Source organism: Danaus plexippus, chromosome 20 (genome assembly GCF_018135715.1).
Source record: "Danaus plexippus chromosome 20, MEX_DaPlex, whole genome shotgun sequence".
In the NCBI taxonomy this organism is placed as follows: domain Eukaryota; kingdom Metazoa; phylum Arthropoda; class Insecta; order Lepidoptera; family Nymphalidae; genus Danaus; species Danaus plexippus.
Window position 1 is genome coordinate 2,101,380 of NC_083550.1, and position 23,708 is coordinate 2,125,087.

General features: G+C 33.5%; 1 protein-coding gene across 3 annotated transcripts in view; it reads right to left on the reverse strand.

Annotated features, from left to right (window-relative positions):
* LOC116773878 (klarsicht protein) overlaps positions 1-23,708 on the reverse strand; it is a 148,916-nt gene that overhangs the window by 84,056 nt on the left and 41,152 nt on the right. For all 3 annotated transcript variants that reach the window (XM_061523887.1, XM_061523886.1, XM_061523888.1), the window contains exons 2-8: positions 7,704-8,042; positions 7,235-7,355; positions 6,637-6,775; positions 4,997-5,194; positions 3,433-3,531; positions 2,690-2,792; positions 1,971-2,098 (exon numbers count right to left, since the gene is read on the reverse strand). In XM_061523887.1, the coding sequence (XP_061379871.1) occupies positions 1,971-2,098; positions 2,690-2,792; positions 3,433-3,531; positions 4,997-5,194; positions 6,637-6,775; positions 7,235-7,355; positions 7,704-7,713 (798 nt within the window). In that variant the 5' untranslated portion in view covers positions 7,714-8,042. The remainder of the gene's footprint in view (positions 1-1,970; positions 2,099-2,689; positions 2,793-3,432; positions 3,532-4,996; positions 5,195-6,636; positions 6,776-7,234; positions 7,356-7,703; positions 8,043-23,708) is intronic.

Consider the following 23,708-nt stretch of genomic DNA (forward strand, 5'->3'; position numbering starts at 1 on the left):
CATGTATGGTATTCAGCATTTAAAATGAATTCTATTCTAAGTTAAAAAAAAAGCATAGAAAGGGGTAATGTTTTATAATTATTAAGTTTTATGTACCAACAATGAACTAGCATCAAAAACAACCAATATATTGTCATACAACCAAACTCCAGTAAAGATGCAAACAAAAATATAATAAAGTTTTCTTTAAAATAATAAATAAGTGAAGTACTGAAAAAACAATTCAACAAAAAAATGTATTCCCATTATTTAACTTTGAGCATTTTTTTAGCCGATGGGAAAAATATAAACAGTTTTAAAGAATTTGTGCAATGATTATTAAAAATATATTTTCTTTGGTATAAAAAATCTGTTTTAAAAATATATACAGGGCTCTTTACTGAACATGCAAAATCTAACAAACAGTTTATAAAGATTTCCCTCATTGTTATGGTAACATCGATTACATTTAATAGTATGAGGCTCAAAAGGACTCGTGTCCAGAGCCGTAAAAACATTTACAATAAAAAATATTAATAGTATGTATCTATGGTAACCGATGATATTATACTGGTCTAGTTTATGTAGTCTGTGTGAATATTAAAACAAAGAGAAAAATATTTTGTTATGTCTTAAACTTTAAAGAAACAATACAAGTGGGATTTTAAGTGTATTTTCACTAAAACAAAACACTAACATTTGTTACACAGTTATACTTGCATGGATAATGTTACTTATTATTGAAGTGGAACTTATTATGCGACTTCCAACAAGGTTGCGTTAAACGTCTAACGTTACCGTGGAGAGGGTATGAAAGCACTGTTTGTTTTAAACGTTCAACGCTCTGGGCGGGGGAGGGGGAGGGGAATAAAAAGAGACAGAGCAAGAGAGAATGCGTGGCGCTCGAAGGCATGCGCGTAATAAACATGTTACAAGCCAGTGCGCACATTAGCAACGAGTAGCGTCCAATGTTCTAACGCAAGAGGGAGGAAGAAAGAAGGATACACAAATGAAAAAAGTAGGAGAGAGAAAGAGAGTGAAAGGATACCATATACTTGGAATCTAGCTAGATTCCAAGTATATGGTATTCTTGCCATGCAGCGAACTAAATAGTATGAGCGCCGTGAAATTAATTGAAATACGTACTTTTTGTTCTATATCAATTTATTTATAATATATATTTTTTTACTTTCATTTGATACACGAATAATTTAATAGGGCGGTATATTATTTTCAAATTTAGTAGATAAGAATTGTTTACAATTAAGAAGTTACACTATTTATTTAAAAATCTCGTGACAATTGATAGAGTGACAAAGGAAAGCATTAAACACATTTTCTTAACCTATATTATAACATAATGAGAGATAAGATTTTCGCGAGTTTTATTCATTTAAATATATTATAACAGTATCTATTCAAACTTGCATTACAATATAGCATAATAATAAAAATATACATTATTTTTCTACCATTTATGGAAAATAAAAAATAATTCTTATCAGTTCTTATCATTTGAAACACACAACTCAGGTTAGATTCTAGAAGATTCGTTTTTGAATTTATAGTGATAGAAAATAAAAAAACTTGATACTCTCAAACCTTAAGGTTTTCTTGAATCTATTGGTAACTATTTGCTTCAAACTCGATCTACATAAAGATCATTTTATCTCAGAAACACCCTATATAATAACGTCATACTAAGCTCGTGCCACTACTTCAACGAAACTAAGTTTTTCGGAAACGAAATGTTTTTTATTTTATTTTATTTATACATATTCCCGATAGTTCGATTACTTTTTAGCAACCGTTATAACTATTAATATGGGAACAAAATAGTTTGATTTAAATGTGTACTCGCGAAAACATAACATATTGTCATAGTATTTAGTAGTTACTGAACTTAGTCTCAAAATTATAGTAGAGTTAGTTTTATTCGACTTAGTCATAGTAATTCATTCTTGTATCATATAAGCGAAGGTTTCACTGACCTGATGTTCTAGAAGCTTTCTCTTCAGCTCGTGGTAGGGCGCCGCCCTCGTCGCTAAAGATGGCGGCGGCAGACGGCCTTCCATACAGTGCAGCCAGCGACGCAGACAACGCAGCTCATGAGATGTGTCTGTTTGATTAATTATCAATCTTATTAACTACACATAGTGTATAAATTTGCTTGAACATATTTTCTTACTTTAATTAACTCAGGAAAATATAGGATTTTTTTTTATAATATTCTATACCGACCGTCCAGCATTGACCAAATAACCAGACTTATAACCTTTATAACTGATTAAAAATACTGACAGTTTTTACAATTAATATAGATAGGGTTCAATAACAAGCAAATAAAATAGTACAATATTGAAGAATATTATTTATCAGTTATTTTCGAAGTCCTTTCCATTGTCAATTATTTTATATTGTGAGACAAAAAAATAAAGAGTTTAATGTCATAAATATATTAACCGACCGACAGCGACATCTATCGTCTATGTCGCGTCACTTCATACTAGACACAACTGTCACGTGTTACGATGGAAACAGAATGAGGAGATAAGTTACAGCCTATACTATACTGATGTGTAACTTATTGGAACATTGGAGAGTTTTCTCAAAAATCTGTTTAAAATATTTTATATGGGATAGCAACAAACAAAATTAAATTTGAAGAATCTTTAGCATTTATATTATTAATTGTATTTCTCGAGCTCACCGACAGTATCAGACCCGTCTTCGCACTGGTTCTGTTGTTCTGGATTCAGTAACAACCTTAAGCTTTCCCATTTGACATTCAAGTGTTCAACCCGCCAGGTCACCTGGAATATTGCTGCACATTAGATACTAAAAGCTATACATTAATATAAAAAAGACAGTTGATATGTTCTATATCATACTTATCTCTTTGTGCCAAAATATTGCTGCACATTAACTACTAAAACCTATACATTAATATTAAAAAAGACATGTGACATGTTTCTATATCTTACTTATCTCTTTGTGTTAGTTAAAAGTTTTGATAAGTTCTGAGTAGTAATATATTTTTGAAACAGCTTATATCATCATTAAACTATTATGGACTTACTAAGGAAATTTAATGAATTGAAAAATATTATACATCTTATAATGTATAAAACTTATATGAATGTAATATGTAGGTTTCATCAAAAAACTTTTCTTATAACGCTCATCGAGAAACCTATATTATTCTAATATATAATTTAAATCAAAAGTGTTTGTTATAACCATTTTTATTTCTAACACTTCTGTATCGATTTTAACGAATAATACTTTAAAAATATACACCTATCCAATCCGTATATTATCACAACATAATCATAGAAATGAAAAAAATATATATTATACAAAATTTTTAAAAGCTATGCCTTCACAATGTCTGTTTCTACTTTCTAATTTCCACCCACACGAACGAAGTCACGGGCACTAGTTGGTACGTACCTCCGCTGCAGCTTCAGGTATGCGCTCGAGGATCGCTGAGGCCTGCTCGATGAACTTGGAGCGCCGCGGCTCCACCGACACCAACTCACACATACGGTTCTGACAAATATTAAATATATATACTAGCTGTTGCCTGGGGATTTTCCCGCACGATATAACTGTTTTGTGATCTTTATGAGATTTAATTTGATCTGTCGAAGATCCCTTAATCAGATCCTGACCTGATCACGTCATCACGGGCAGACGTGAAGAAACTTTCATCTCGCCTGCCCGTGATGACGGTCGCTACAAAGGGACCCACGGTCGGGATTATATACCAAAAAACTTTACTTTCATTTCAATGAATCTCAAATATAATTATGTACACATATTGTCCGTGTAAAAGACGAGAAAGGATACTTCAAAGTTTATATAACTACTTAAAAGTAGTTTATTAGTAATAAAAACTTATAATTTTTCCAAACTCTCCTTCCTGAAGCAGATAGATAAAAAGTGGATTCTTTTTATAGTAAAAACATAATGGATAGAAAAAAAACCTTCCCCCTTTTTAAATTATTAAGCAGATTTACGTTATGTTTGATATACATTTTTGGGTATCGCGAAGAAAAAATAGGTTAAACATTTACATAGTATAACCATTGAATGAAATAATATTTTTGGATGTGGCAAAATTTTTAATTTTTCTTATTATTAGTAATCCGAGATTTCCGTTACTTTACGGCTAACGCGATCATGTGAGGGCGAGATGAAAGATCTGTTGCATCATTAATCTGTATACCTACAGAGCCGAAGAGAAAACTTTATAGCACTTATACGAAAACTGCGTCAACAGATGATCGGAGAATACAACAGACGAAGTTTATATGGGGAGGAGGTACATTAAGCTATTTTTTTATATAAAATATATGACAAAAATATTAAACTAAACTTTACACACACTACCATGTTTTGACACACACACATATATATGATATGTCAATTCGTGAGACCTCAATGTGCGTGTAGTCACTAAATGTCAAACATAGTGACAGTTGTATTTAACTATTGAAGCTCAAATTAAATAAATTATGTCTGATCCTTTGGGGACATGTAAAAAAAATAAATTATATCCAAAATCATAATTTGCTTCAGGTAATCTTGAACACATATAAAAAAGTATTTACATACTTAAGTCCGTTTCAGTATTTAAATAACTATCACAGAAGATTTACACTCGCGTACGAGTCGCGAGACGAGGCACGAACCGAAGCACAAGACGAGGTGCGAAGCGAGAGTGTAAATATACTTATAATACTTATACATTTTACATTAAGTTGTATCTCATTATAAACATTATAAAATTTTATGTGATCTAAGACTTCCGCGAGAACTCATTTAAATAAAAAAAAAATCGGATTTATAACGCGTTTTTTATTATTTTGACTACAAACGCGACGTTTCGGTTACGTCGCAGAAACCGTGAGCACGGGCAGGCGAGATGAATATATCATGACATTTTGAATACTGGATGAAAATTTCACAGAAGATGTTTCTTTGTATGATTTCAGTTTGATAAATCCCTCACCATTCTCAACTTCCTGCTAGATAAGTTCTCCGGACTAGAGTATATCTCCTCTTGAACGTGTGTGAGCCACTGGCACAGCTCGCTGAACTCCGATATCATCTGACTAAGAGACCATTGTCTGTTGAAGGTGGACGTGGGGTTCAGGAGTTTGGGACCCTTCGCTGATGGGTTGTTTGATAACAGCTCACCATTCGCCTCCTTAACGAAATAAACATCGTAAATATAACAACTTGAAAAACACACATAAGATACATTGGAATTAAAAAACCATTTCTCATATTAAGAGATTAACTAAAATTTAATTAAAATGGTTTAAGTTTTCTTAAGTTACAAAGACGGGGTGGCTATAACTGACTAATAATATTCAAAGGTTAACTATTTTTATATTATAGTTGTTATCAAAGAGAAACTGTACGAATAAGATATAATAGATTAATTCATTGTATATTAAGACCTTATTAATAAAATTATTTAAAAAAGTATTGTTACAATCACTCTATAGTATTTTTGTGTGCAGTTAAGAAACAGTTAATAAATAATTATATAAAAGTATTGAAACAGTAGAAAATAAAAGAGAAAAAAACTGTTAGTATTTATATCGATAGTACTAACTTAGTGTTCATATTATAAGTGTAATAGTTTTTACGTACATACGTGTGTGAGTTATTTATTTGTAAATAAAGCGCTGAATTGGAAACACTGCTTAAAGCTCTTGAAGTTCTTCAAGCACTTTAAATTCTCATTAACCAAAATTAACAATATCCCAGCAAAATAATTTAAAATATTTCAAGTGTTACAGGAAACACATTGCTTACAAGTTAAATACGCTTATGAGTAAGTGTCTGTTAATGTTGTATCTAACTGTATCTTTGGTGGTCGATGCAAGTGGTAGGTGGTCGAATATATTTAGAACATTTTAAGAGTTTTATTTTGTAATCAAATTATTTTTTAAAACACGATGAAGATAGACCGCACGCGTTGGTGATTTGAGGTTTTAACTATTTGTTACAAATCGTCGATTTTAGTGCAAATCCTCCTGCATCAGAAGCAGATTGACGCAGGAAGTTTTAAAACTTCATAATTTTCTATATTTAATGACTTTTAAACTCATTTTTTACAATGAGTAATAAATTTAACTCAATAATAATTACGCATGATGTCAATCTACTTCTCAAGCAGATACGGGGATTTAACCGATGCTAGTTACGCGGGATTTTGCACTAAAATCGACGATATGGCAATATAGGATTTATATTACGTATATTTATATCAATCACTTAAAACATTCACACATTGAGTAAAATTATATAATCACATCAAAAAAACAATATATATTTAGCACTTTTAAAATGGCATTAGTAAATGTAACACTTATCTGATATTAAAAGATTTCGTTCGTAGTGAACATTAATATCACAAGAATACGTTTCCTTTACGCGTTATAATTTATAAAAGTGGATACAACGACGAACATCAATATAAACATTCTAAAAGGAACGCGTCAAATAAATATAACATTACGTGAAATTATAAATAGCTTTTATCGGTTATCGTAAAAATTTAAAAACTTGAAAGAGCATTATTTTTAAGAAATAATAGCTCGTATCTTAGAAGGGAACCCTGTATCATATAAGTTTTACCTTGCACGAGTCTATGATCTGATTATCCATGATGTACTCGTAGTGGTGTTGCAACAGAGGCCATAGGTCATCGGCGACGCTGCCACCGCTCGCCGCTGAGCCCCAACTACGACGCCAGGCCTCCCGACATGGCTCCTTCCTGGAATAATTCAGAAAAAGACTTCATGCATGCTGGAAATACATTAAAAACATCACCAAATTTAACAATGATTTCTATATAAATAAGTATATGTCTTTTGTTCATTGTCTAGATTAACAGCATACGTATGATAAACCTTAAAATTCTCCAAGTGTTATGGTCAAGAAAAATACCTAGAGATTAATTTTCTTAAAAGTACATCTTAAATATTAAGATGTCTTATTGGATTAAAATACAAGCTCTTAACATGTTTGGAAAAGCTTTTAAAAGCTTAATAGTTGACTACGAATAAGACGTTAATCTACTTTTGTAGAATCTGTGAGTGTGGTGTGTTTCAGGAATATAAATTTAACAACACGTACTTGAAATAAATTCAATTTACAAAAGGCAATAAAATTCAATACTTTGCATTACGAAGCGATAAAGATTGCTTCACATAATAAGCTATAATAAGCTAACCTCTTCTTAGTGAGACTGTGGTAACGTCTCTCTAGCTGATCCATAGCTCCGTTCGTCTGCGCGTGCGCCGGTCTCAGCGACGACAGCGAGAAGCTGCTCTTCATTGTCGAGTTCTCTATACCTGGAAATTGTTACATACCAATCTATCAACGAATGGCTATATGTAAGATATGAATTTTAAACAATCTTCCTTTTGTAGATTTTAGACTTTAGCGAGTATTCATATAAATAAAACTAATAATTTCGGTTTTTAACTAATATTTTCGGTTTTACTACGACTTCTTTTTTGTTATTTCAGTTACTCTGCAGGTCGACATTGACGAAAATGTCATTGACAATAAAATGTTCATATAAGGGAGTATGTAATTAAAATTATTAAAAAAACGAGTAGTTAAACCTTAAATATTAGTTTCATTTAAATCTTTCTATTACATACTTAAATAGTATATAATAATTATTGTAAACTCACTTGCGGACATGTTGCCTCTCGTCTTTGGGTAATCACTAACAATATCAATTTATTTCTTAAATCAATGATAGTATTCCCCACAATCTTTGTACTGCGTCCCGTTTGTACTCTTCAAGATTCATTAATTAATTGATTGTTTCGTTCGTAAAATAACTACTGAGACTAGATTCGTTATGTTATATTAATGTACAATAAATAATTTCTTAATCATGTAATCTTGAATAAGACTCATGAATATGAAGAATGTCTTTCTTTTGTGTAAATCGGTGGTCACATTTTGTGTTTGTTTATTCACCCTTCGCCGTTTCAGCGAGCCTTTCGTGTATTCCGTGGCCGTTCCTGAAAATAAAATAACATTCTTTAGAAATATATCAACGTACACATGATTTAAAATTTAAATATATAACTTTTATAAAGACTTCATTTTTTTAAAACCGATAATCATGAGACACAATTTCTGAATTAATATTATCTTTATGACACTGACAATTACAATGTATGGGCAAAGGACGATTATTTCCACCTTATTTGTAAAAAGCATGGTCTTCGCCTTAAGGGGCAAAGATTTCAAATATCTTAGTCATAGCTTATTTGACGTCAATTCAACTATACATATATATACTGTATAGTGTATATTTTATTATAACTTTAATTTTAATGCCTATTTATTGTTTTATAAAATCTACTCTGCTCTTAGAGTATAATAATGATATATTGTATAAATAAATTGCTTAATATCTATACAATTAATTGTATTCCAAACACACGGACAATCAAAATCGTCAATCAGAGATCAATAGATAGACATAACACGCAAACATACTTTCACCAGCGAAAATCAATTGTTTCGCCGAACTAAGGGCACCAATCGAATGGAAAGCTGACAACCTGGTGTAATTTTCTTCAAAGTTTCACACCAATAGCTGATTTATAGGACAAATTGTTAAGGCACGAGCTGCTAGTAAGGACTTATAAGGTTATAGTGCAGACATTTCCGGTGCTTGTTTGTAATAAGTCCCATCTGTTACCTTACTAATAGTTAATAGCATTAACAATATATATTTTTGTTTAAGGTTTGTAATAGACATATTTTTTTTTAATTTCGACTGGGCAATGCATGACTGTCATTCTACCCGTCCAAAGGTGGAAATGAAGTCGTAGGTGGTAAAATGCACTATCTCGGTAACATCTTATTCACCAGCTCTTTATAAAGACACACAAATTACAAATATATAATTTCAATAATTGATAAATATTTTGGGGGAATTAAATTGAATTCAGTCCACAAATTTAAACATTCTCTCAATACTAACAAACAGCATTCGAGCTTAAGGTGCAACATAGTGAAACTTTTAATAACAAAACTGGTTAAAATATAATACTTTTGATTCCGGCGCTCTACAATCGATGTTTATCGAATCCGCTATAAAATCAGATCAGTTGTATTAAAGTGTAAAATATAGGTGATAGATGTTTAAATCGTTCACAATAGTCAATAACGACCCTTCCGGCGGAGAAATGCGGCACCGATTTCTTTTCCATAAATGTATGTGGCGTAGAACAAGTAAAGTTTCAGCTTTCTAGGTCAACTAAACTAATGGGAGAGGTAGCTGGGAAAATTTTGACATGTATTATTACAATGGCTTGGCGATAATACCTTCACGATCATTAGAAAAGTAATATTTCAATTCTATTTAAATGAAAAAACTTATATATTTTAAAAGTCCAATATTATCAACGAAGTAGCTAATCTAACTGTACGCTTTTAGATTCAAAGTTAATTTCGAAATAATGACACTATTTAAGTTACGCTAGAAGTCAATTTATGTGAGTTGTTGGGCGTTTAGAAATTTCTTGTACCATGACCTTTCTTAAGCATGAACGCTTATCAGAGATAACTTGCCGCGGGGAGATCGAAGTATTGTAAACACTATTATGAGGAGCTTTTGCGATCAGACATGCAGATTTTGTGAATTGGTGCATGAAAAGATATGACATGCTATTATACTTCGATTAGAACATTTAGATTAAAAATAAATTTTACATCACGAGGCGACAAGATGAAGGAAGAAATCTTTAGATTTTTTTTTTATATTGTAACAAATAATCTTTTTTATCGATTAGATTTTACACCAATAATAATAAAATACATATACAATTTTTAAAATCTTCTGTCGTATACTTTGTGCCTACCATTATCCACATTCTTAATATAATCAATATGAGATTGGGTAATTTATATTTTTAATTAAATTGTCGTTATCATCAGCTTATTCTTTTCGTGCCCACTGCTGAGCAAAGGCTTCTTCTCACATGGAGAAGATTAGAGCTTTAATCACCACGCTTGCTCAAGGCGGATTAGCGACCAAACTTATAATTTTAAATTATAAGTCCAGGTTTTCTCACGATGTTATCCTTCATCAAAACACGAAAAACTAATCTATCATTCATTGGTAATATTAATAAGGTTATTTAAAGTAATTTTAAAGCATCTACACATTTTACATAATTTTATATGATTTTTTTTTAATTACTTAACGAGTTAATTTTGAAAAACAGATCTCATTGAATACTGGTTTACAGTTTTTAATACTGCCTTTTTGCCTGCCTAATTTTAAGGAAGTCACTTAAATATGTTTTTTTTATCTATGAAATAAACTGCCTGCTGATGTTTCTCAAGGTACTGAAACATGGGATTCTCCTAGAGAGGAGTGAATAGATATGTGAAGTATCGTCTACACGCAATTTATGCTCCTGGTATTGAAGGCATCCATAGACAACAGAAACATCAACGTAGTTTAAAAAAATGCTAAAGACAGTTTAGACGACTTGTTATAAAGCGGCAATCATATAATTGAAGCGCGTTTTTGTTTATGGAATGTAAAAAAAAGCAATCAAACATTCTAATGTCTTACTTTAGACCACTGACTTCTTATTAATAATTTGCATGATCCTAAGGTCATAAGTCACGAGGTTAATATTAGTTGTGATCTTAAAACAATCACCGGTATATAATGACAGGAACAAACGGACGCACATCGTCTCTCAACAAAGTAATAACTGTATACAACTTTCGAATATACGTTGATGGATTTAATATAAAATTAATCATTCCTTACGAATTAACTTGTAATTTAGAATGTAATTAATTTAGAAAATTGCTTGTGAAAATTAATTTCTCGATCAAGTTTCACTTTCCATCACATTTAAATATTAAACAAAGCATACTAAGTTGCTAACGATATTTTATTATGGTTGTTTGTATTAACATAAGTAGGTATTATACAAATGTATTATACGTATGCGTTGAAAATATACATAAAATAAATTTTACCAACAATTATACCATTATAAATAAATCATCCAAAGAGTGGCCGGCCGTAAGAGACCATTGAAAGATAATATTAACTTTAGTTTGCAATATTAAACATTATGTATGAAGTCAAATCATTGTCAGACAAACCATCAATTTCCTCCAACAGTTTACATTCCTGAACGTACATGGTGATATAGCATTTAACTGGCCTACTTATTGAGAGATAAGTCAAGTATAAGAACCCAGTTTAATTCTGATCACGATCGTACAATACCTGTGAAAATATAAGACGTCACTGGAACCATTTACTTTCTACCAACATATAATATATTATTAGTAATCACCCTGACTAGATGTAGTCTAGTTTAATACTAACTAAACGATAAACACATGTTGAACTTCGCCATTAGTACGAACACTAACTGTATCAATGTTTCGTAATAATAAGGAGATTTTGATACGAATATATCCGAGTTATGAATAATGAACGATGGAACAGTCGGTGTTTATACAAACGATCAGAATCCGTAACATAACACATATAGTTATATTGTGTGTATACCCTTTAAGAGATGGACACACTATGGACATTGAGCCTTTAGATGTGAAATATAGTTGCATACGAAATCTCGTCTGCCGTGATCACGGTTGCTGAAAAGTAACCGAAACGTCGGGATTATGTAGTCTTAATATAATAGAATCCGCGTGGTATATCCGAAAATATATTAGTTTCATTTAAATGAATAAAACTCGCGAAAGTCTTAGATCTCATTAGTTACAAACTATTTTAAACATAGCATAGTAACATAGTCACGATTCCTTACAGAGTTTACTGACTTGTTGCGATTGTATTTCGTCTATTAAACACCATAAAAGTTATTTTATTTAAGTGTATTGAATAAAATGACCACATACGAACCATTTAACACGCGGTTTTCTTCACTGATACGACAATTGATGAAATGATGAAAGTAAATTGCAAGATATATGAATTTCTTACGATTATAGGAGAAACTTATTAACCGATGTGAGATATGGAAGGAAGCTATACTTTCGCTTAATAATGAATTCATTACATCATAAAAAAAAACAAGCGAAAAACAACTGAGAGGTGTGATGTTTGTTTAAGGAACATTTAGTCGAGCGATCAATCATCTTCACCTACTTTTTCACACAAACGTCAGATCCTCATTTGATACAACGCATACTTTCGTACTCAAAAAACAATTACATCGCCATCATAAAAATATCTTAAATAAAACATTTTATGATACAACATTATTACCAGTCATATTTGTAAGGCATATAATATGTCTTAAATCAAACAGGAAGCGAGCGATTCCAGTGATAATTTTAAGTCCCATATAAACAAAATGTTGACCCTGAGAGCCGAACTTCGGTTCCTGGAAAAGGACCACACCAGGAATGTTCAACGATTACTGTCATTACGGCGTTAGAAAACAAAAAAAAAAACAAGACAAAATCGTTTCACTTACATGATGTAGTATTCTATATCTGGAAGCTCAATTTAGACAAAACAAATAATTAATTTCGTTTTTATACATTCACAGCTTTTATAATAAAATAAGCTGATGTTTGAAGTTTATATTCTTTACTAGATATATTTTTAAACACGTTGACTATTTGTCCGGATATTGATTACGACTCCATGGGATTCTGAACACCATGAACCAGATGAAATGTAAAGCACGAAATTAGAAACAGGTTTCTGTTAACGCTTATTAGAGACTACATTTACAATGGTGTTATTATAGAAGGAGGTAGCACTCAGGAGAAAATTTTTAATAATAAACTTCAAGTTAAATGAGTTTAAGAAGTGTTATATAACTCATCAGTTACGAATAATTAAATGCGTGATAATTGCAGTAGGCTTTACCTTTCAATCAATAACACATGACAGCTTCATAATTAATTAGCGAAGTGTAGAAAGTTAAGTGCTACAATTACTGAAGCTTTAATGGATCATTAATGAAAGAATTTGAAAAATATCACTTCTCACAAACTCTACAGATACATACATCCTGTATAAGAACACAAAACGACACTTGTGAAGCAAATCGAATCATGACTTACAAAAAGGAAAGTTTTTTTTAACACAGAACTCAGGAATCACTGACCTTAATAACACTATTTCTCCTCCTCTCTCAATTTAACATACGATGTTATCTACAAACGAATAACTCAAATATTTTTTCTTAGTTTGACTGAATTATAAGAATTTACAACCGGTGGATACCAGTAAGTGGAATTAAGACAAAAAACAAGTAACCATAACTATAAAATGTGAAACAAAAAAAAAATAAAATTCAAAATATATTACAAAGTCACAAAGTTTATATAAAAGGAATTTTGAAGTCAAATAAAATAATGAAAATAACGAGCAACGTGAGATTTTTTTCATGACATTCAACTTTTACGTCATAACGAGTTTAGTTACAAATAAATTCAATACATCATTAGTTTAACAAGCCAACAATAAACACACTTTCAGTTCACTTTCGCCACATGACATAATATATTATGTCCGATATGAGCACTCCTAACAATATGTCTTAGATTTGTTCCGTTCAGATAAAAATCATAACATAATGACTGTTTCGATCAACCTATTACTTATAGGCTTAGTATACACAATGGCGTATCGTACATGAGAAAACTTAAAGAAACAACGATATATTTAACATTCGCTTACAATAAAAATTTGAAAGGTTAATTAAATTTAAACGACTATAAAGAACACATAAAAATATTGTTAAATTTATAAAAGAGGTTTCATTTTATTTCTTTATTATATATTATATAAAATTACTTCAAAAGTAATGAAAATACATTTTAATACAAATTATTACCTAACTGTACTGATAATAAACACTGAGATTAATCACGAACATGGTCTTCTTACTCTCTATCAAATTAATATAAACAAAAATCAATTAAATTGACTTGAGATAGAATATAGACACATTAGTGATATATATTTTATGAAAATACCATTAATCATTATTATAATAGAACGTATTAACAAACTAGGTGCCAGCTGTGACGTAAGATACCTTAAACAGATGTGTTGCCATAACCAAATAATAAAATAGTTTTTATTACAAAACAATTTATTGAAAATTAAGAACACCTACATTTAATTACATTACTTTAAAAGAAACAATATCAAATACATTTTTAATATATTATTAATAACAACGTAGGTATAGTTCTAAAATGTATGATTCATGATTTTTATATTTGTGAGTGCGCAGCGTTTCAAAATCAATATTTATATTCCTTGCCTAGTTTTTCTATGAAATTCAGATGTTTAGGCTCTTTATATCTTAAATATGATTTAGTCAACTTTTAAAAATTTAACAACCACATGTTTATTAGCTTTTGTATGTTGTGTAACAAACATACATACATCCATCCTTACTTATGTTCTAATTTAAGCACAAAAAGCTTATCATTTCACAACTATATAGAAGCTATTAGCGCTCACGCATCGATGGCAAACGGCAGTTAATATATCAAATCGCATTATAACATGTCTATCAATAAAGATAGAAATGAAAGGCCAAGTTCAGAAACCTTTTTGATTTCACTTTTCACAGCGTGTCATAAAAAGCGAGAGTGAAGAGTAATATTTGTCTATTAAACATCTAAAGGGCTGGCAATACATCGCGAATGATCCATTCAAGAAAAATTGTACACTAAATATTATGTTCACCAATATGAACTTTGTTAGTAAGACATAAAGTTCAATTTAATTTGGCTAACATCCTAATGAAATTTTTAAACGATTTCACAATAAAGAAAAAGATATACTGCACTTGTTTAACTTGTTACACAATTAAGAAATGGAGTAGATTAGAAGTAACATTTAAGATTTCATGAACAACCGTACTTTAGGAATACAGTTAGTTAACTTTTAAATATTTGTTAAGGTAATGAACTCGTTAAGTAACTGTTTATATTGTATTACACACAAAGGGTCATAGAAAATTTGAGGGGAAAAGCTCATAAATAATTATGACTACATATTTTATGAACATTACCCAAATTAACGTCAAAACACGCAACCATAGCCCAATGTAAATATTGCCGTCACCGAGTAAACCAATTTAACTATAGGACTATTATAAAACTAAGTATTCAGTAATGTAATTTGGTCGAAGATTACGCTTCTAGAAAAATTAAGTTGATTCAAAAAAGGAACACATGTTTTACGTATACAGACAATATCACTGATCAAATAAAATTTAAATTTCAAAATAAAATAAATTTTTGCGGCAGTTTTTGAAACCCACGCTGAGACGAGACGTGGGCTTACAAGACACATATAAAATTCTTTTGCAAGCATTAATAGACTTAGTTCAGTTACTATGTGATTTTGTAATCTGTTTTTATTTCCTATATATTTTAAGTTGCGTTAAGCACTTCGACCAGGATTCGCGTGACGATCGTCATTCTATACGCAACGGCTGTCGAATATCAAATAGTTTTTAAGCCGTTGGATTATTTTTATGCTAATACCGAATACTCGGAACGCGTTAAAAAAAGCAAGACCGGGCATTCCTCGTATGTAACGAGAATCACAAAGGAATTAATAATTAAAACAGCTTCTCAGTATTTTTCCTGAGACGGTTAGCTGTTTTAACATTTCAACAATCCGCAGGCTGACGAGATACATTACTTATGCAAAACGTATTGAATTAAAATTAACAAACCATTACTAACTTATGATTTACAAGAGAAACAAAAAGAGTAGATAAAAAATGTCAAGAAATATATATTTTTTTTATGAACGCGTAAGAGGTATGCAGAGTCTTAACAACCTTCATTGATATCTATGCGAGACTCGAGCAGAATGCTATTAATATTCCAGTCTGGTTCCCCGGAGTAATGTTTTATTTGCAACGCTTTGTAATGATACCATGTCTACTAGGACTCGTATATAGCCTTTGGGGGTATAAATCCTACTAGAAAAAAAATGCACATTGTAGATACTATCGAGTTCCTAGGAACATTTCTGTTTATATGGAATATTCTACGTTGGATATATAATATAATTAAAATAACTCTTTTCCAATAATAAAATTTTAAAAAAAGAATCAAACTAAATTATCTCCGAACAGATTCATGTTTGATATCAATCTGTCTGTTTTAGAGAGCCGCTCTATAGCTTTCTCGGTAGATCTAGACTCGAGTAAGATATCCTTAATATTGCTGTAGGTAGCTGAATTTAAACTAACACATGAATCACTTCTGACCACTACTATTTCATAACTACGCCCATTATGATTCACGACAGTCTTCGATCATTGACAACTTCATTTTGACCGTTGGAACTGATACGAACAACAAATATATTTAGTATTTGCGGTTAATTGATACATCTAAATACATCCTTGGGGGGGGAAGGCAGGGTAAAGTCTTGGTGGGAATCACTGTTGGTGAGGACAGTATTACCTACAAAATGCCAAGAAACTATCTGCAGTGTTAGTGGCGGAACACCTTTCTAACGCAGAGCCCTAGCAAGTCCGAGTTACCCACGTCCCCGTCGGCCCTCCTGGGAACTGCTGCAACCGCGCAGACGCGTGACCGCTACCATAGGATGCAGCTGAGCTGAGGGTACAGGGCGAAAGGCGAATATTCTGCGCCTCAAAACAGAACCTACTCACTAGGGAGGAAACCCGTGACAAAACCGAGCACGCTCACTGGCTCTAAGGTGGCAGCCCCACCAGTGAGCTAGGGTATAGTGGGCTAATCACTCGCTTACCTAAATCCAAAAAGATTAGCGAAACGAACACAGTACAAAACGGGACCGATCAAACTACGAAGACATTTGGCATGAAAATACGGACACGAATTGCTTGCTGGAACGTACGAACGCTGAGCGAGGATAGCCGACTAGCTCAAGCAGGAGCAGAAATGCTAAGATACAAGCTGCAGATACTCGGTCTCAGCGAAGTGCGCAGAAACGGATTTGGTGAATTACGACTGTCTGGAGGCCTTACATTTCTTTACTCAGGAAAGGAAGACGAAGAAGGCGTACGTGAGAACGGAGTTGGATTCCTCCTTTCTGACACCGCGAAGAAGAGCCTCCTGGACTGGAAACCTATCTCAGAGCGAATCATCACAGCTCGGTTTAACAGTAGGGCCCGCAAGATAACCGTCGTTCAGTGTTACGCGCCTACAAACTTGGCGTCAGAGGAGGACAAGGACGATTTCTATAGTGCACTCAATCTGACTATAAAGAACATTCGCAAACAAGACATAGTGATCGTCATGGGGGACCTGAATGCCAAGGTTGGCACGGAAAACGTCGGCTGTCAAAGACACATGGGCACACACGGGCTGGGAGGCCGCAACGATAATGGAGAGAGATTCCTGGAGTTCTGCCAGGACAACGACCTTACCATCGGGGGGACATTATTTATACATGGTGATCACCACAAGTACACTTGGAATTCACCCGATAGAGTCACCAAGAATCAAATCGACCACCTTGCTATCAGCGCCAAATGGCGCTCATCACTGCTTGATGTCCGCAACCGTCGTGGCGCGGATATCGATAGCGATCACCACCTTCTAGTTGCCAAGGTACGACTCAAAGTAGCTGTAGCTCGGCCCACAAACACCACTACGAAGGTTGGGAAACGATTTGAGATCAACAAACTACAGGACCCAGTCGTAGGTGAGGCCTTTAGGGTATCACTACGAAATCGCTTCTCCGCCCTTGAAGCGGACCATTCATCTGTCAACGCGGAGTGGAACTACATCAAAATGGCCTACACAGAGACCAGCTCCGTCGTTCTTGGTTACAAACGCCATAGACGCGAGGACTGGATGTCACAGAGAACTTGGAATCTCATTGAGGAGAGGCGCAAGTCTCACCTTCAAATTCTGGCAACTATCGATGAGGCAGTGCGCGAAGACCTGACGATGCAATATAGGCGCATACGCAAATCCATATACCGCAGTGCTCGCCACGATCGGCGAGTGTGGGCGGAAAATGTGGCGGATTGCGCCCAACGAGCTGCCAACTCCGGTAATCTCAAGGAGATGTACAAGGCGACGAGGATCTTGACCGGAAAACGGGCCTTAAAGAAGAAGCCCCTGAAGGACAAAAGGGGTGAACTGATTGCTACATCGGAGGGACAGCTCCAACGGTGGCGTGAACATTTTGAGGAAATTTTCCAAGTCTCAAATAGCCCCGTAACACCAACCACAGCTGCCAACCTGCCCGCTGTAAGCCTCGATATCGACGAGTCTCCCCCCACTGAAGAGGAAGTAGTGAAAGCCATCCAGTCGCTTAAGAACGGTAAAGCTCCTGGATACGACCTCATCACGGCGGAAATGTTAAAAGCAGATATACCTACCGCTGCGAACGCGCTAACACCTCTTCTGCGGAACATTTGGTCAGCCGAGGAGTTACCGGATGACTGGACTAAAGGGCTTCTCATCACTGTGCCAAAGAAGGGAGATCTCAGTGAATGCGCCAACTGGAGAGGGATTACCTTGCTTTCTACTCCGTCTAAAGTGCTGTGCAAGATTATCCTAGACAGACTATCGAGGGCCATTGAACCTCTTCTTCGCAGAGAACAGGCTGGATTCCGACCCAACAGATCGTGCACCGACCAGATTATTACCTTACGCATAATCCTCGAACAAGCATCAGAATGGCAGAGGGAAATGTATTTGACCTTTGTGGATTTCGAAAAAGCTTTCGACACGCTGAGATGGACAGGTATCTGGGAACGTTTACGTGAAGTTGGAGTCCCCGACAAAATAATCAACCTGATAAAAGCCCTCTACAGGAAATATTCCTGTAAAGTAATTCACAACGGTCTTTTGTCGGAGGACATACCAGTCAATGCAGGTGTTCGCCAGGGGTGTCTCCTTTCTCCTATTCTCTTCCTTGTCGTTCTGGATGGTATCATGCAGAAAGTGACGAAAAGCAAGCGCCGCGGCATAGAATGGGGACTGTCCAGCACTTTGGAAGATTTGGACTATGCCGATGACCTATGCCTGCTGAGCCATACACACGCCAACATGCAAACCAAACTGGACGACCTACGACGAGAAGCATTAGAGATGGGGCTAAAAATAAACACGCGTAAGACCCAGGAGATGAGGTGCGGAGCAACAACCTCTCTGCCGTTGCTCATTGGCACAGAGGCTATAGAAAAAATCCACAAATACACCTACCTAGGAAGCATAGTATCGGAGAGTGGAGGTGCCGAAGAGGACATCGCTTCGAGAATCGCCAAATCAAGAGCAGCCTTCGCGCAACTCCGTCCTGTATGGCAGTCGCGGAAACTAACCAGGAGAGTTAAACTCAAAATATTCCGGTCCAACGTCAAATCCGTGCTGTTATACGGATGTGAGACGTGGAAGGTTACTAAGGACATCTCGCATCGGCTTCAGGTCTTCGTCAATTGGTGTCTTCGCCGTATTCTCGGTATTTACTGGCCCGAGAAAATTTCCAACGTTAATCTCTGGGAACGCTGCGGTGAGACACCGATTGACCTGCAAATCAAACGTCGCAAGTGGAAGTGGATCGGCCACGCGCTCCGAAGGGATCCGGAACACATACCGAGACAAGCCTTAGACTGGACTCCTGAAGGAAAGCGGAAACGTGGTCGCCCTAAGCAGACCTGGCGGCGGACGATCATTGCAGAGGTCAAAAACATCGGCAAGACTTGGAGCGACATAAAAGGCGAAGCTCAAGATCGAACGAGATGGCGACGTACTGTGGATGCCCTCTGCCCCATCTAGGGGACATAGGACCAAGAAAGAAGAAGAAGAAGATACATCTAAACCTTTTTGGATGTTTCTGTTATCAACACGTCTAAGATATAATAGGTTTAAGCAAAAAGGTTTTAAGAAAATGTGATATCAATTTTTTTAAACAAATAAGTAGATCGAAATCAATTAGTTTTCATATGTAAAGTGATTAAATATATATATATATTGCCTTTAATATTTTACAATAATTTATGTGTTAAAAATATATATATATATATAAGAACCTTAATAAAAATTTGAGTATCACTTTCAAATCATTTTTAACAACACGCTCCCGACGTTTCGGTTATTGCAAAATAACCGAAATAAAGATATTAGTTTTATTTCAATGAATACTTGCGAAGGTCTTGGATCTCATTATTTTCAAATCGTTTAAATTACATCTTCATACAACCTTCGTGTTTAGAATTGTATATTTCTTTGTCAATGAAATTAGCAATAAATTTCATAAAAGTATGACGAGAATGCAGCGTCAATAAGGTAAAATACAATCAGTGCATACAAACAAACAGACGTATTATGAAACAAGTTCAGTATCAAATTGCGACAGGTTAGGTTACGAAGAGCGCATCTTTACAAAGGACATTCGACACCTCTTACACACTATACAGACCAAATCAAATAAAAGATTTAGAGTCCTAATATATACATATATATATTTTTATTCATTACTTTTTAATTCTTATTAAAAGTCTTAAACGCATGTAGAATAAAAAATACAAGGAAAATAAATTTGTATTGCCAATTCACTTTAGACGTAAGCAGTTGTTTGGAAAATTATTTTTGGGCTACTTCCGTTATGGCATTTAAACAAATTTTATGAAAGTATATTGTGTACCCTCGCAAGCAAGAAAAAAAATAAGAAATGTTTATAGCTGCAGACAGTTCTTTAAAATATAATAATGATATAATTAAGGTTTCTACAAATACTTAAACAGAGCAATATTTGCCTAAACAATCTTTAAGATAGTTTCATGCATTGCATTATATTATGTAATTCTAGAAAGCCTATTTATAAGTTTACTTAAATTTTATTCATATAAAACTTTGAGTTTTACAGTCTAGTCATCAAGGCTTTTGATTAATTTAAATATATTTCTTAATTGGATATATAATGTCGGTACCCAACCCTAATTTTCACATCACTCTTTGCTTGTCGAACCGTTACGAAGGAAGCCATGAATACAAACGAGGGAAGAAAAAAAAATCACACACAACGATACTATATAAGTAACTTTGAAATGCATAAGTGTTTCAACTAACAGTACATCCTAAAATTCAGAACCGTTCATTATTAACTAGTATTAAAATAACTTTAAACTTAGTTTCATACTTTTAAAATAAATCTCATCTCCGTATCTATAGGACGTTACAAGCCGAGCTCATTACCGCGCGATTAGAAAGCATGAAACAGTGGAATTGTCAAGTCATTTGTTGACATGAATCAAGTATGGGTAAGGAGACCTCGACAATAAGATGTCGTCATTATCACTGTTATTAAACTTGAACCAATTCCATGACTAAATATTTTCCCACATGTTACAGTGAATGGCATTTCAATGTCTTGTTTAAGAGTATTAAACACTTGTTCCAGTTAGTATAGACATTAATTTTCTAGAGTAATCCGTAATTCCTAAACAGTTTATAGTCTAGGAGTTCATATCTATCAAATAGTATTTTGAAATGTGTAAGAGTACATTAATTTGTAATAGGACATTGATTTGTTATACGCACATTTTGCAACCTACAGAGATGAAGGTGGTATTGATTACATCGATTACCTTATCTGTTGGAGGCTGCATCTCAGTTACATCATCGGACGCTCTACTATCAAGGTTCAAACTGACAACCTTGTCTCTACTACATAGATTCAAACGCAATGTCGTTTTATTGAATTACGATACAAATGTTATTATATATGCATACATATATCGTGACGTTGTTTCCGCTTTCCAAACTTCTACTTAAATTCTAATAACATTAGAATATTCAATTGTATATAGATGTTACATGTTACTTTTTAACAAAAAATATAAGTCAGAGCACCTACAACACAAATATTAAAATAACTGACTTAACAACCAAATCCTGCTACATAAAGGGTTTAGTAAAGCAAATAACTTAAGGTACATTCCAAAATATTGTTGAAATCATCAAATTTTAAGGGTATTAATCGCTTTAAAATTATTAAGGTTCTATGAAGAAAAAGTAAATAACAATAGTTATGTCCACGTAAGAACAGAGAGGAAACCCATCATGGATGATATGGTATGTAATAATGGCGTCGCTTCTGTCGTAAGTATAACAAATGGTTCCGTAACGACTTTCTAAGCAAATACCACAGAATAGTTATAAAATACAATAACACTAAGGTTTTATATATACAATATACCCTAAGTATAACGTCTTCATTAATATAAAGAAAATTGTATCAGCCTCGTATTACAAACAGTACTTTTCTGATTTCAATACTTTCGGATGCTGTTAAAATGGCAAAAACAATAGAAAAACGAATATTCTAAATGTAAAAAATATAATGACAAGAGAGGCTCCCAAAGTTTATCGAATTTTTAAAAAATGTCAACTGTATATTATACTTTTATGTTACTTAAATTTTCTATAAACAGTATTTTCTTATTGTTGTTTTTAAGACTTTATTGAAATACGATTTACCTTCCCTGTAGGCCAAATAACAGATTTAGTTGTTTTAACTGGAGCTCATTTCAAATACCACATTTTTTATAAATTTCCACTGAATAGCGCGTGGTTAAGTCTTTACAAGCCTGACTCTTTTTTTAATAACACCGACATTATAACTCGAAGGAAACATAGACGCAGGCAAACTGTTCCAATCCCTTGCTGTGCGCATGAGGAAGGAGGCGTATTGCTTCGTCCGGATGTGAGCAAGATCTACAAAGAAAGGATGGAGGCCCTTCGTCTTGATGAACATCAGAGTTGCTCTCGAAGAGAAATGCAGTGTGTTAAAACAATATTTACAATAACCTATGTAACAGCCTTTTATTTTAAATAACCTATATACCGATTCCAGCGCCATCCAGCAGGCAGATTTGTGAATCTAAACCATCTAGGGCGGTACCCAAATGCGTGCAAAAAAATCATTCAAATCGATCCAGCCATTTAGGACGAGTTTAGTGACATACATAAGTACAGTATAATTAATTACAAATACATATAAAGATTTTATAGGTAAAGACGAAATGAACAACATAAGATGTTTCCTATTCTCATTTCAAATGCAAGTTACGTGGAATTGTAAATAAAGCCTTGAACCATTTGTTAATTCACTACAAACACAACTTGTGAGAGTTACGTGGATTAGGAAACAATTTTATTGATATTATATATTAAGTAGCGTTTGACGATTTCTGTGATGTTATGCGGAAATATAATTTGGCAATCGAGATTTAGAACCGTAATAGAAGTCGGTGAGAGAGACAGTGGTTATTTAAAATAGAAATACAATTGAGTCCAGCATATACACATATATACCGTTTGTGATATGAAGTTTCTTATGTTTTTGTTATCATTGAAGGTTACAACAAATAAATTTTCAATGTCGTCGTTAACAACTAATTATAATACCATACATTTCCTGTTAATTTAATTAATTTAAAAATTCGAGACAACTTTTTATATTAATATCTCTAAGACTTTATTATTATTTAATGTTTCTATATTATATTTTTAAAAGTGTAATTAGATCTCACATGTATCTATATAAATTTTAATATTGATCAAATTTTACAACTGCAATGCATATAAAAAATTATACAGTTTCTTATATTAGTAAATATCTAATAATAACCGAACTATTATGTTGATGGGAGTGTCATTGAAGAATGAGGAAT